Raw genomic sequence first — 13,618 nt, 5'->3', positions numbered from 1 at the left:
GTGCATTAGTGTTGTGGAAATGGCTGGGCATGTAGCCTGTTAGTGTGTGTAGTTGGTTTGGGCACTCCACCACTGTGAGGATGTCGGCCAGGTGAGGCCGCAGGTGGGCTCTGGGAGCCGGTAGTTGTGGATGGGGCCCGAGGATCCGGAGGACGGACCCGGGTAGCCCAGTGCCAGAGGGCACCAAGGGGTGACAGAGCCAGGAGGGGCCTTCCCCAGTTAGATAGGTTAGGGTGAGGCGCAGGTAAGCTCGGGAGGCAACTGCAGTGGTGGAGGTGTGCAGGTGGGTAGACCTGCTGGGAGAGCTACACGTCACAGCCCAGAAATTGTGCGAGGGCACCGGGAGATGAATCGGGGGAGTGAGACCCCAAATTGAGAAGCACCACAGTTTGGTCAATGGGAATTGGTTTTTAGAACCCATAGTGTAAGTGGTCAATGGATTGGCAGGGAAAGACCCCGGGTAGTGTAAAGTGTGTTAAAGTCATTTAGAGGATAGTTAGGAAGAAGGATCTCCTCGCACCATCTGCATCCACTCACCTGAGGTGACAGGTACTCCACACCATGCCATGTTTTGATTATTTTTTACTGTGCAAATGTTTGGAATGTGAGACGCATCATGACGTGGGTGTGACATTGTGCTTGATGTTCCATCTCTTCCTCCTTATGAGGATTGATGATGAATTGGGTGATGGCAAATTTTGGTTAGAGGGATTGTGGTGACGAATTTGGTATAGAGGAAATATGGGGAGACGTGACAGTAGCGACGGATTGGTAATGTGTAGATTTTGTAACATATGGGGTAAGGGCAAGGGTAGTGTAGGTGACAGGGGGGTGACGTACGGTAGGGACGAGCTTTCTCACTTTGCTCTCCGTACGCATTTTGCCTTGCATTGCCTTATTGATGTGTACCCTTGTGACCTTACCCCTCGCTCATTTGTCTCTTTTGTCTCCCACATGACCTGTGCGCCATTGGGCGCCGAGGGGACCGTGCGTGAGTCGGCCATTGTGCGCCCGGCACTCTCAGAACCAGCTGTCTGCATCGATGCACCACATTATGGACCACATGCCTGTGGCCGAGCACCACTGATGGACCCCATGGGTTGGGGCATGGCCCCTCTGCTGGAACCGGCCATGAGGGCCCGAAATCCTGCTGGCGGACCTGGGCCACAGGGCACCGATGCCCCACAGGTGAACCACACGTAGTCGGCCCTGTGGGCCATAAATAAAATAAAATAAAAAGGACACATTGGATGCAAGTTTTAATACAAATAGGCCGCCAGTAAGAACATGAAAGAAAGACAACATCTGGAAGAACAAATAATAATAACCAGCAGAGGAAGCCGAAGAGCAAGAGATCACCTGCAGGGTTAGGGGTTGTTGGTTTTATTTTCTTGAACAATGGTGACTGCACCGATTGGTGCTTGGGTGTGTATTGGTGCGTTTTTGGGTGCTTTAATGGTGCATTGATGCAGAGCAGACTGTCTCCCCCCCCAGAAAGAACAATTACAGGTCCTGGGTTAGTACCTGGGTTAGTCTTGTAAATAAAAGCAGAGTCTTTGTAAATAATGCTCCCCACCGTCAGTGTGTAGTTTGAAGACCATTCCGCAATTCGGTTAACTGTGGGCGTAAGTCTGTTAGGCAGGGTGCAATGGAGCAGCGGGACACATTTATTTATGTTTTAAAAAACTGTCGCACTCAGGGTCAGGTTAAAAGTAGAGGGAACTACACCTACGTGTCACACTAAATAAAAGTTGTAGGCCCGGGCCGTGCCTAAGAGGAGGAGGGTGCAGTGTTGCGGATATGAGGACTGTATTTTTTTTGATTGTGTTGTATTGTGGTAAATTGGTGATGAATATTGCTTGAGTCTGCGCCTCCTGCCTCCGGAGCTGTGTAAAGGTCAAAAGGGCGTCCCATAATTAGTCCACAAGCATACACGTCAGCCAATCATAGAATACCCCTGTTCGATAGTTATATCTTATTCTGTGTTTTAGGGTAAGGCTGTGTCTCCCATTAATAGAAGTACTCCATTGCACCAAGTGAAAGAGATAGATTCCCTTCATTCCCATTCCCAAAACCTCCATTCCCCCTTTTCGTCAATTGCCAACTGCATTTTGGGCGGTTTTCCCTTCATCCGCCATTGACCACGAGGCAGGGTTGGGGAAGAAAGGCGGGTCCCCACCTCGTCATAGAGGGGAGGAGTGAACCAGCCCTTGCCGACCAACCCAGAACGAGGGGTTGGCTTTAGAGGGCGGAGAGAGAACGTTTTGGGGAGGTTCGCAAAGGGTCAAGGGTGGGGCTTATATAACCCGAGGCAGAGGCCCCCGGAGAGAGTCGAGGAGGGAGGAGATCAGAAGACAGAAAGGCCTTGAGTTGGACTAAGCAAGAGAGGAAGTTGTTGGACTGGGTGGGACTAAGAAAGAGAGAGAAAGAGTCCTGAAGCTTGTGAGGGAAGGAGAGAGAACCCGTCACACCAACCCCCCACCAGCCGCGTTGGCTCCACCAAGCGTTCACCTCCACCAAGCGTTCACCTCCACCAAGGCTCCACCAAGCTCCGCGTTGGCTCCACCAAGCGTTCACCTCCACCAAGGCTCCACCAAGCTCCGCGTTGGCTCCACCAAGCGTTCACCTCCACCAAGGCTCCACCAAACTCCGCGTTGGCTCCACCAAGCGTTCACCTCCACCAAGGCTCCACCAAGCTCCGCGTTGGCTCCACCAAGCGTTCACCTCCACCAAGTGTTCACCTCCACCAAAGCTCCACCAAGCTCCGCGTTGGCTCCACCAAGCGTTCACCTCCAGCCATCCACCTCCTGCGATTCCTGTCATCATTCCCCGCGTGAGTCTGTCTTTTGTTTGTTCTGTCCTGGGTTAACTAAGACTGTAGGTAAGCTAGTATTTGCACTGTGTCACCTGCGTCTTATGTGTTGTAAATAAACGTGACTGCTTTCTTTTTGCTTATGTGTGTAAATAGTAAATAAATTTAGTAGTATTTCCAAACCTTTCTTTGCCTTCGTCTTCCTCTTTGCATTCGTCGTTTTAGTCTTTTCCCTCATTGAGCAGCCGCGGTGCGATCCGGCCAACGTTTGGGTGGAATCGGGTTCTAATCGGGGAATAACTGTTCGGTCGCGGTAATACCAACCGCTCGGCAAAAAATAACATCTTTAACCGCGTCCGCAACAATCTATCTATAATTCCATTAATCTCTGTGTGTATGTGTGTATGTGTGTATGTGTGTTTGTATGTTTGTCTGTGACCGCTGTTTCTCGACAACCACGGGTCCGATATACTTTAAACTTGCCAGGTATATTGCTGGGGACCCGAGGATGTGCCTTTTCAAGGTTTCATATTAATCGGACAAGTACTTACCGAGCTATGGCGATTTAGCCGTTCGCCGTTCGCTTTGGCGTTGCGAATGGACCAAACCATTGCATGTAAATAGAGGGGGGGGGTTCTGTGGTCGTTGCGAATGGACCAAACCATTCATGTAAATAGAGGGGGGGGGGGGGGTTCTGTGGTCGTTACTGCCACGTGGTTTCAAAGTTTTTTTTTGCTGTTGTTGTTTGCACGCATGTTTTTTTGCACCCACGTACGGGCACGCTCTAGGATGTTTACACACACACACCCCTACACAAATTTTTTTTTTTTTTTTTTTTTTTTTTGGCAAGGAACGGGCACCCACGTACGGGCACGTCCTAGCTTATATATAGTACGGGCATGCCCTAGTATTTTAAATGAGAGAAAATATAATGGAAAAGCAATTGCATGAAAATCAGAATCCATCACAATGTCAAATCATAATTTTACCTTTTATTTGAATATCTTATGCTTAATGTGCCTTTGATCACGTTTCTAAGTTGAATATTATGACGTTCAGGAATAATAATGAGAAGAAGCCTCACCACCAACTTCGACCGCTTCCAGAATCGTTTTATTATTTGTGTTTAAATGTCTGGTGATTGTTTTGTATTTATTTATGTGAATGTGTACTTGTATATAACTGTCATTAATCAAAAAGGCTTCGGCACTGTAGAGATTTTTTTTTAATCCCAAAAAACGAACTTTGTTTTTTTTTTCCCTAACTCCCAGGCAAACTGTCTGTCTATTGTCTACAAACAACAAAAAAACAACCACCTTTAGAGGCCATTTTTCCCTGCAGAGCAGGGGTTGGCCTTTTCCGGGCACCGTGGTCCCCTTTTTGAAGCAATGTTTTATGGCCGAATGCTCTTCCTGCCACCAACCCTGTTTTTTGTTTTTTGTTTTTTTTGTATACTGAATCGAGGCTCGTGAAAGAGCTAACATTTACTTCACAAACAAATCAACCAGACAAACAAAATATATAAAAAGAGGGAGCGGAAAACAAGATGGGGAGAGAAGGGGAAGCACACAAACACAACATTTGAGAGCAGGGAGATGTGTGGAAGGGAGAGGGCTTGGGGGGAGGAGGCGTGGGAAGGGGGGGGGGGGAGGGAGAAGTATAAAACACAAGGACACCAAGGACTTCCAGGACAGAAGTTGGTATTTCAAAAAAGTGGAATTGGGGTGAAATTAGCGGGGGTAGAAAAGATCAAGGTTTTGGATGGGGGAAGATAAGAGATGGTGGTGAACAGCTGTTTTAAAGACCTGGAGGGTGGAGTGGGATCGAAGAGAGTGAGGGAGTTTGTTCCAGAGGTGGGAGAAAAGAGGAATGAAGGAGTGAAGGTGAGCAGAGAGTCTTGATTTTGGCAGTTTGACCATAAGAGGGTTGCAGGCAGATCTTGTGCAACCTGTAGGAATATTTGCGGGACAGAGCCCAGAGAGAGCTGGGGGGGCAAAGCCAGAGAGGAGTCGGTAGAAGACGGAAAGACCACCAACCTGCCTGTGGTGAGTGAGTGAGAGGCCCTTGGAGTTAGCTTCATCGCGGGAGATTCCAATGATTCTGAATGCTTTGGTTTCAACAGCGTGAAGACGAGCTAGGTGTGAGGAAGGAGCACCAGCCCAGAGGGGAGAGCAGTATTCCATTGAGCTGCAGATGAAAGCCTTGTATGTGGTGAGGAGCTCAGGTGTGCCAAGGAAGGACTTCGCACGATGGAGGATGCCCATTCGGCGACTGGCTTTGGAGGCCAGATTTGAAATGTGGTTTTCCCAGGAAAGATCATGGCAGATAGTGAGACCCAAAAGCTTGAGTGACAGAACTTCTTGGAGAGGATTATTCAGAAAGTGGATGGGAGGGTTGTCCAGTCGGTCTTTTCGGAGAGACATCGTAAGAGTGTGAGATTTGTCAGGATTGAAAGACATGTTCCACTTGTTTGCCCAGTCTGTGATTTTGTCCAGGTCTGCAGAGAGTGAGGAGGCTGCAGACTGCCGATCTGAGGAATGAAGAATGGAGCGACAGAGAGTAGAGTCATCAGCAAAGAGATACAGAGGATTTTCAAGAGAGTCAGAGAGATCATTGATGAAGACCAGAAAAAGCACAGGGCCCAGAACGCTGCCTTGTGGAACTCCAGCCTGAACAGGAAGAGGAGATGAGAGAAACCCATTCAGGGCCACACGTTGACTACGACTAGAGAGGAAGTCCGCCAGCCATGCGTGGAGATTTCCATGGATACCAAAAGAGGAGAGTTTGGTGAGCAGAGCGGGGTGCCAGACCGTATCGAAGGCACGTGATATGTCAAGGGAGACTGCTCTAATTTCCTGTTTGGCATTGAGGACCTCCATCCATTGTTGAGAAAGCAGAAGCAGCATGTCCAGAGTAGAGTGTCCAGGTCTGAAACCAAATTGATGATCAGAGATCAAGCCATTGGAGAAGAGGAAAGATTTCATATCTGAAGCAATGATGGATTCCATGACTTTGCTGATAATTGGGAGAAGGCTGATTGGTCTGTACTTGCTGGGATCTGTTTTTACACCTTTTTTGTGCAAAGCGGTGATGTTGGCAGATTTCCAAGCAGATGGAAGATGACCTTGAGCAAAAGAGAGGGTGAAGAGAACAGAGAGAGGGAGTGAAAGAGCGGAAGTACAGGATTTTAGGACCCGTGGGTTGATGCCGTCAGGTCCAGTTGCAGAATCCGAGTCGAGGGTTGACAGAAACTTTTCCACCTTGTCAGGAGGAAAGGACACAGAGTCCAGGAGCAGCTGGGTATGACTGGGTACGGTGGGTACAGAGCGGGATGGGTTTGGGACACAAGATTTAGAGGCAAACACAGAGTTGAGGTATTCAGCTTTTTCACCGGCGGAGTCAGCCGTGTGGCCATTTGAGGTGAGGGAGAGAATGGAGGGGGAACAAACACCAGAAACAGATTTGACCAGACGCCACCAGGATTTGGAAGAGGGAGACAGATAAGAGAGTTCGGTCCTGAGAACGGAGAGATATTGTTTCCTGGCTCTCCTGAGGGTGGACACACACTTGTTTCGGGCTTTGTGAAAGGAAATTAGATTTCCTTCCATTGGATTTGCTTTCCAGGAGACGAAAGCAAGTTGTTTCTGGGCAATAGCCTCACCACAAGATTCCATGTACCATGGACGGGGGGAAGGGTATGACAACAGAAGACGAGATGGGATAAATCTGTGCATGAGAGAGAGCAGTTTGCTTTGGAAGAATTCCCAGGAAGAATTTATGTCAGAGGCAGTAGAGATGGGAGACCAGTCCAGATGATTGATGGCTGCTTGAAGACCGTGCCAGTTGGCCTGAGTGAAATGCCAGACTCGTCGACGCTGAGGAGGCTCTCTGAGAATGGTCAGAGAGATGTCCACTTTAACAAGCACATGATCAGAAGAGCCGATTGGAGCAGAAGAAGAGCAGCAGACATTTTCAGGGAAGTTAGTCATAATCAAGTCCAGAAGAGAAGATGCTCCGTTGACTGAAATCCGGGTCGGGAAATTGACAGATTGTGTCAGTCCCAGTGAGTCACAGAAGTCCTTTGCTGAAGAGCCATGGCTGGTGAGAGAGGTACCCACACCCAGCCAACTGGCATGGTGACAGTTGAAATCACCACATATGAGGAAGAGAGAGTTGGGATGGGTAGATAGAAGGTGGTCCATATTCTCAGACAGTGAGATGTAGATGGAGTCATCACTGTTTGGTGGACGGTACAACACACATATGAACAAAAGGTGGGAGCGAAGGGGAAGCCGTAGCCAAAGGTATTCCTGGGGGTGAGGTGGAGAGAGGGCAGTCCAGGGCGAGTGAGGAAGAGAGTTTTTTATAAAGATAGCAACCCCACCTCCAGGACGAGGCTCAGGTCTATCATACCGGAGGAGGGAGTAACCTGGGAGAGATACCAAGGAATCAGAGACATCATGAAGGAGGAAAGTTTCTGTTAAGCAGATCACGTCTGGTTTGTCAGAAACAACCTGTATGGAGAGATCAGACAAGTTTGAGCAAAGGCCCCGGATGTTTGAGGTCCATACTGTTAAGGAAGAGGAAGGGGGAGCATCGGATACAGAACAGGGTGGGGGAGCGGTAGGGTAAGGGTAAGATGTAGGGTAAGATGTGGAAGAGGAGGAAGAGGTAGGGAGAGCTGTTGAAGGTGTGTCGGAGATTACAGAATAGCTTGGAGAAAGGGAAGAATGGGGCAGACAAAAGGTTTGATGGTGATTCGGAGAGGCGCAGTGAGGTGTTATTTGACGAGGGGGAAGAGCGAGGCAGAAGGTTGAGGGAGATGAAGGTGAAAGTTGGAAGGGGGAAGAAGCGGGGAGGACGCTTTGAGGAGGAGGGGTGAGAGGGGAGTCTAGGAGGGGAGGAGCGAGGGAGAGTCTCGGAGGGGAGGGGTGTGGGGGGAGATTTGAAAGGAATGGGTGATTGGGAAGATTTGGAGGGGAGGGGCAAGGGGGAAGATTTCGAGGGGAGGGGTGATGGGAAATGGGAATTTGGGGTGATGGGATTTTGAAAAATGTACGATTAATGGGAAATGAACATTTATTGCAAAATGAGTTTCTTGAGACATTCGAGTCAAAAATACGTTTGAGGACGCTGGAGGGAGGATGGAATGCTGGAGAGTTTAGGGAATGAATGAAAGATGCACTATAAGAGATGGATTTTTTTTTTGGAATGAATAGATTTGGTGAGCAAGTCGAAAGCATCCTTTTATAGAAGAAGAAGAAAAAGGTGTTATAGAATATGACCGAATACAGGTCTTCAGGGGTCAGATGAGACATTTTTTTAACAACGTGCTCACGTGATCACAAACAACGTGGTCGAAGAACGAACGAACAAATAAGAACGAATAAACGAATAAGAACAGAAGGAAATGTTTTTTGGTTTTTTTTTTTTTTTTTTTGAGATTTTAAAACAAGGAAGTATGGGATGAAAAGACAGTGAAAAACAGAGACCGGAAAGTAAGTGCAGCGCGATCGGAGAACCTCTGAGACAAAAACAAGCCTCAAGCCAAGGTCGGACACGGTAGCCTAGTACTACACTTAGGCCTCAGAATACGCGATAAGAAATACCGACGATTCTCTACACAGGTATGAAAAACCAACGCCAAGAATACTATTAAAGACACCCCAATAGGTACATACACCGAGAGAAAGATACAGTATCGACCAAAACACAATTGTGAAAAGTTTCTTAACTTCGAAAGCGAGCATGCATGGAACAGCTTTGAAGAGATGAGACCTCCAATCTTCAATTCAAGAGGTCGCCTCTTGTGACACACAGGGAATTACCAGTGAACTGGTACTCAATTTGCCGACCTCGGAAGGATGACAGGATGAGTCAACCCCCCTGGTGTTAATTCAGCGATCGACCGGGATTTGAACCCAGAATCCTAGGATCCCAAGCTGGCACCCTAACCGCTAAGCCAACACCAGGCTTAATGTCTATTGTCTACAAAATTGTCTGTATATTGTCTACAAAAAAATTGTCTACAAATTGCCTAACTCTTTAACTCCCAGGCACTCACTCATGAACTTCTGAAAGTTTGACGAAAATTCGTTCAGCCATCTCTGAGAAAAATGGTGACACAGACACAGACAGACAGACACAGACCAACGGCTCTCTTGTATAGTAAATTCTCATTCACATCCTCGTATCAGACTTTTTGTTATTCAAATGTTGAGAAAACATGCATCAGATCTTTCATCATTGTCATCGAAAAATTTGACCAATATAACAACTGTAGCACAATGGTATTTTGCATTATGGCCACGAGACTATTCCGCCATTTTCACTCAGCTACACATCACCAAAGTTTTGTTTCGTTTTTGTTTTTCAGTATCCTGCAGATCAATATCCTACAGGACCTTAGGCACCATTAGTAAGTTTCTTCCTGTTTCCATACAGTATGTATGAACACGGTATCGTTACTCAAGCAGGAAGTCTGTCTCTTTTGCAGAAGCCAACGAGGTTGTGATACAGATCGTTGTTTAGAGCTCGCAGGATAGTCTTGAGGTCGGTGCACCTGCCTCTGAGCTACATAACATGGGTTTGAATGTCATCCCTAGGATGCATGTTGTGCCAGATGATTCCTTAACCAGACCTGGTTGTTGGTGGAGGTTACTCACGTGTCGCAATTCTTTGTTGCAAACTTACCCGTGTCGCGATCGTGGCAGGGATTTTTAGGATACTGATAATAATCCTCAAGCAGGAATCAAGGCAACACTGGGAGAGATGGGAGGGTGCACTGGATTTAGAGAAGTCTTTATTATTTTTAACTACTTCTCTCAATTGCATCACAAATCAATATTTGTCATGATTTGTCGTTGACAAAATCACAGCTGCCAAAATATTTTCATCATGAATGTATTTGCTCGAATCAGAATGCGTTAAATAACAGTATGTGTCTGTATGAATCCCGGTTTGCTCCATTAATGCAGCCCTTGGTGGCCTCACCTTCACTGACAGAGAGAGTGGCAGTTTGGGGAGGAAGGCCTGCAACTGGCTGCAAATAGAGGCCCAGAGGTTACTTGGGGATTCCATGGGCAGAGCCTCCATGAAAGTGGCCAGATTGTCGAGGCAGCGTAGCATGACTGCACCTGTGGGCAGGTTTCGCTTGCCATTGAGCCCCTACGTTGGGGAGTATCAGACAACGGATGTGATGTCAGGGCTTGCGGAATGGGTCGGTGGTGGATATTTGCATTTTGTTTGAATGTAGTTGCCAAAACTTTAGAGATGACCCTGTTAAAATTACCACCCAGTGTGTGACAAAAGCATTGTAATTTCTGGAATTCTGATATGAACAACTGAATTACCTCCAACAGGATGTTCAATGCAGCAATGGAGCTCAACTCAGAGAAGTCGGAGAGTACATTGGCCAGAGTTCTCAGGAAATTCACATCTGTAGAGGAAGGTGAGAGTTTTCACTGTTCAACATTAACTTAATAACTATGAATATATAGCCAGCGTTATGTTTATGTGTATTAGGCGTCTTAAAAGTGAGTTGGGGTTTTAAGGGTGTTAGGGGCCTTACAAGCCTCGAGTGTCTTAGCGGTCTGAGGGATATAAAGCGTCTTAAGAGTCTAAAGGGTATTAGGGTCTTAAGGGTATAAAGGGCCTTAGGTGTGTTAGTGGGACTTAGGGGTCTAAAGGGTCTTAAGGGTATTTGGGGTATTAAGCCCAAAGGCCCTTTAAGACCCTTCGACCATTTAGAACTTTTAAGACCCCTAAGACCCGCAAGAACCTTAGACTCCTAGGGTACTTCAAATTTTACAATTTTGTGACCTTGACCTTTGACCTTTTGACCTCAAAACAATCAGCTTCTCACATTTTACAGTAAATGAATGAATACATTAAATTTTCCAGAACATTTATGAGTTTACCACAAAATGGAGTTGTTGTTTTTTGGTTAGAAAGATGCGGGCCTTTTTGTAGTCATTGACAATGTGTGAACTGACGCCACATAAAGACAAAACCAGGCAGATGAGGCAAACTACACAATCCCTGCAGGTCAGTAGTGAGCAAGCTTGGTTTTTAATTGCAATTCAATAGCGATGTGCATATGGTAATTTTCCTGGGGCTATTTCAGTTCCCAGATGCTTGAAGCCAAATATTTAACGTGGCTGCCTTGAGCCAATTTCATCCCACGGCCTATGAGGTTAGTGTCCATACCACTACTCCACCATGTGCCATTGCTTGTCATATATCAGCGTTGAGCAGACGGGCTTTGTACTCAGACCTCTTCTTCTTACGTATGCTAAATATGACAAGTTAAAAAAAAAAAAATTAAGATTTTAGGTGACCTTAACCTTTTGACCTCATAAATGATCTGAAATATCAGCACCACAGCACAGCGTAATTTGTTTCTGAGTTACCCATGAGCCATGATATAATCTCATTCTGATACCGGTGGTTAGGGTGCCGGCTTGGGATCCTAGGATCCTGGGTTCGCATCCCGGTCAATCGCTCAATTAACACCATGGGGGTTGATTCAGCCTGTCAATCCCTGTCATCCTTCTGAGGTCGGCAAATTGAGTACCAGTTCACTGGTAATTCCCTGTGCATCACAAGAGGCGACTAACAGGGTTGGCGGCAGGAAGGGCATCCGGCCATAAAACATTGCTTCAAAAAAGGAGACCACGGTGCCCGAAAAAGGCCAACCCCTGCTCTGTGGGGGGAAATGGCCTCTAAAGGTGGTCATTCTGATACCGCTCCTTGCTATGTGGTGTAAGTGCAAGGAGCAAACATAATTATAAGCTCAATGTAGAATCAAAACATCAAACTGAAATCTTTACATGTTCACCACTATTTATGGAAAAAGGCTGATTATTAATTGGGACTAAGTGTGATTTGATGCTGACACCTTTGATGTAGCTCTGGAAGAGTTGAGGAAGGATTCCGTTGGGAGCGAGTTGGTGAAAAATGCAACGAAGAAATTGCTTTGCCACACCAGGTGCATTCCCTGGGATCACAATGCTGGAAGACAAGAAGAGAAATAAGATTTCCCAACATTATCAAATAATCAGAAGGCAGGTTTAAACTGGAACTAGAACTGCAGCTTGTACCGAACAACCCATTCCAATGGCGATGCCAACCTATCACGATGCCATCCCACACCTACTGTTCCAATGACGATAGCATCCTATGACAATGTCATCCCACACCTGTTCCAATGACGATAGCATCCTATGATGATGCCATCCCACACCTGTTCCAATGATGACGCCATCGTATGATCATGCAATCCCACACCTGTTCCAATGATGATGCCATCCTATGTTGATGCCATCCCACACCTGTTCCAATGACGATAGCATCCTATGACAATGTCATCCCACACCTGTTCCAATGATGACGCCATCGTATGATGATGCAATCCCACACCTGTTCCAATGATGATGCCATCCAACACCTGTTCCAATGATGATGCCATCCTATGTTGATGCCATCCAACACCTGTTCCAATGATGATGCCATCCTATGTTGATGCCATCCAACACCTGTTCCAATGATGACGCCATCGTATGATGATGCAATCCCACACCTGTTCCTATGTTGATGCCATCCAACACCTGTTCCAATGATGATGCCATCCTATGTTGATGCCATCCAACACCTGTTCCAATGATGATGCCATCCTATGACAATGCCTTCCCACACCTGTTCCAATGATGATGCCATCCTATGATGATGCCATCCCACACCTGTTCCAATGATGACGCCATCGTATGATGATGCAATCCCACACCTGTTCCAATGATGATGCCATCCTATGTTGATGCCATCCAACACCTGTTCCAATGATGATGCCATCCTATGACAATGCCTTCCCACACCTGTTCCAATGATGATGCCATCCTATGATGCTGCCACCCCAAACCTGTTCCAATGACGATAGCATCCTATAACGATGCCATCCCACACCTGTTCCAATGATGATGCCATCCTATGATGCAGCCATCCCACACCTGTTCCAATGATGATGCCATCCTATAGCGATGCCATCCCACACCACCCATTCCAATGACGATGCCATACATTGGGAAACAAGTTTTATATTGATGACGTTATTGGCCATGGGGTTTGGCAACCATACTATATTTTCGGCAAAACCTTTAAAAATCACTGTTCCTGAAACCAACCAATTGATGTGAAAATTGAAATGTGTCATCGACTACTTGGGGATTAAAGTTTGATAACTAAAATGTCATGGGTCACATGGTTTGGCAGCCATATTCGAATTTACCCACTTTGTGCAATGCCATGTCCTTTCAATAAATTCAACTTTGCACAATACCTAACTGATGGTTGGACATCAATCAATCAGAGCACATTCGTTTTTGTGACTTGTGAAAAATGAAAAAGTAAACGTGAGTTGAAACTTCAGAGATTTCTCCAGGTATTCCCCGATACAAAGACACACTTGTCCCATATCTCGCAAATGTTATTTGAGTCATCCAAAGGGATGAAAACTACAAGGTAACAATTTTGGACAATATGGGTGATGCCATAACTTCCCAACATATCTCCATTCAAGTAGTCCTGGTCACATTTGTCACATGAGGGTGATTGTACAGTAACATCATACACCAAGAGAGCATACTTTGCCTGTCCACCTGCAAATGGCTTGTCTAACTTCATTGCATTCCATGTCTCAATGGCACTGTGCATGATTAATGGTTTTCTAACCTTGAGAACTTCAACATGAATTTCCTCGTTATGGTCCCAAAACATTATTCCCATATGCATGATTTTATTTGATTTATCTTA

At 46.3% G+C, this 13,618-nt stretch overlaps 1 protein-coding gene across 1 annotated transcript in view; it reads right to left on the bottom strand.

The window, feature by feature from the left end:
- UNC79 (unc-79 subunit of NALCN channel complex) overlaps positions 1–13,618 on the bottom strand; it is a 228,455-nt gene that overhangs the window by 31,407 nt on the left and 183,430 nt on the right. Inside the window, 4 exon segments of the mRNA XM_078787070.1 lie at positions 9,506–9,574; positions 9,806–9,979; positions 10,165–10,250; positions 11,712–11,824. Coding sequence (XP_078643196.1) covers positions 9,506–9,574; positions 9,806–9,979; positions 10,165–10,250; positions 11,712–11,824 — 442 coding nt within the window.

Source organism: Myxine glutinosa, chromosome 11 (genome assembly GCF_964187855.1).
Source record: "Myxine glutinosa chromosome 11, kmMyxGlut1.1, whole genome shotgun sequence".
Taxonomy (NCBI): domain Eukaryota; kingdom Metazoa; phylum Chordata; class Myxini; order Myxiniformes; family Myxinidae; genus Myxine; species Myxine glutinosa.
The sequence above is the reverse complement of the archived record's forward strand: the minus strand, read 5'-3'. Positions and strand labels throughout refer to the sequence as shown.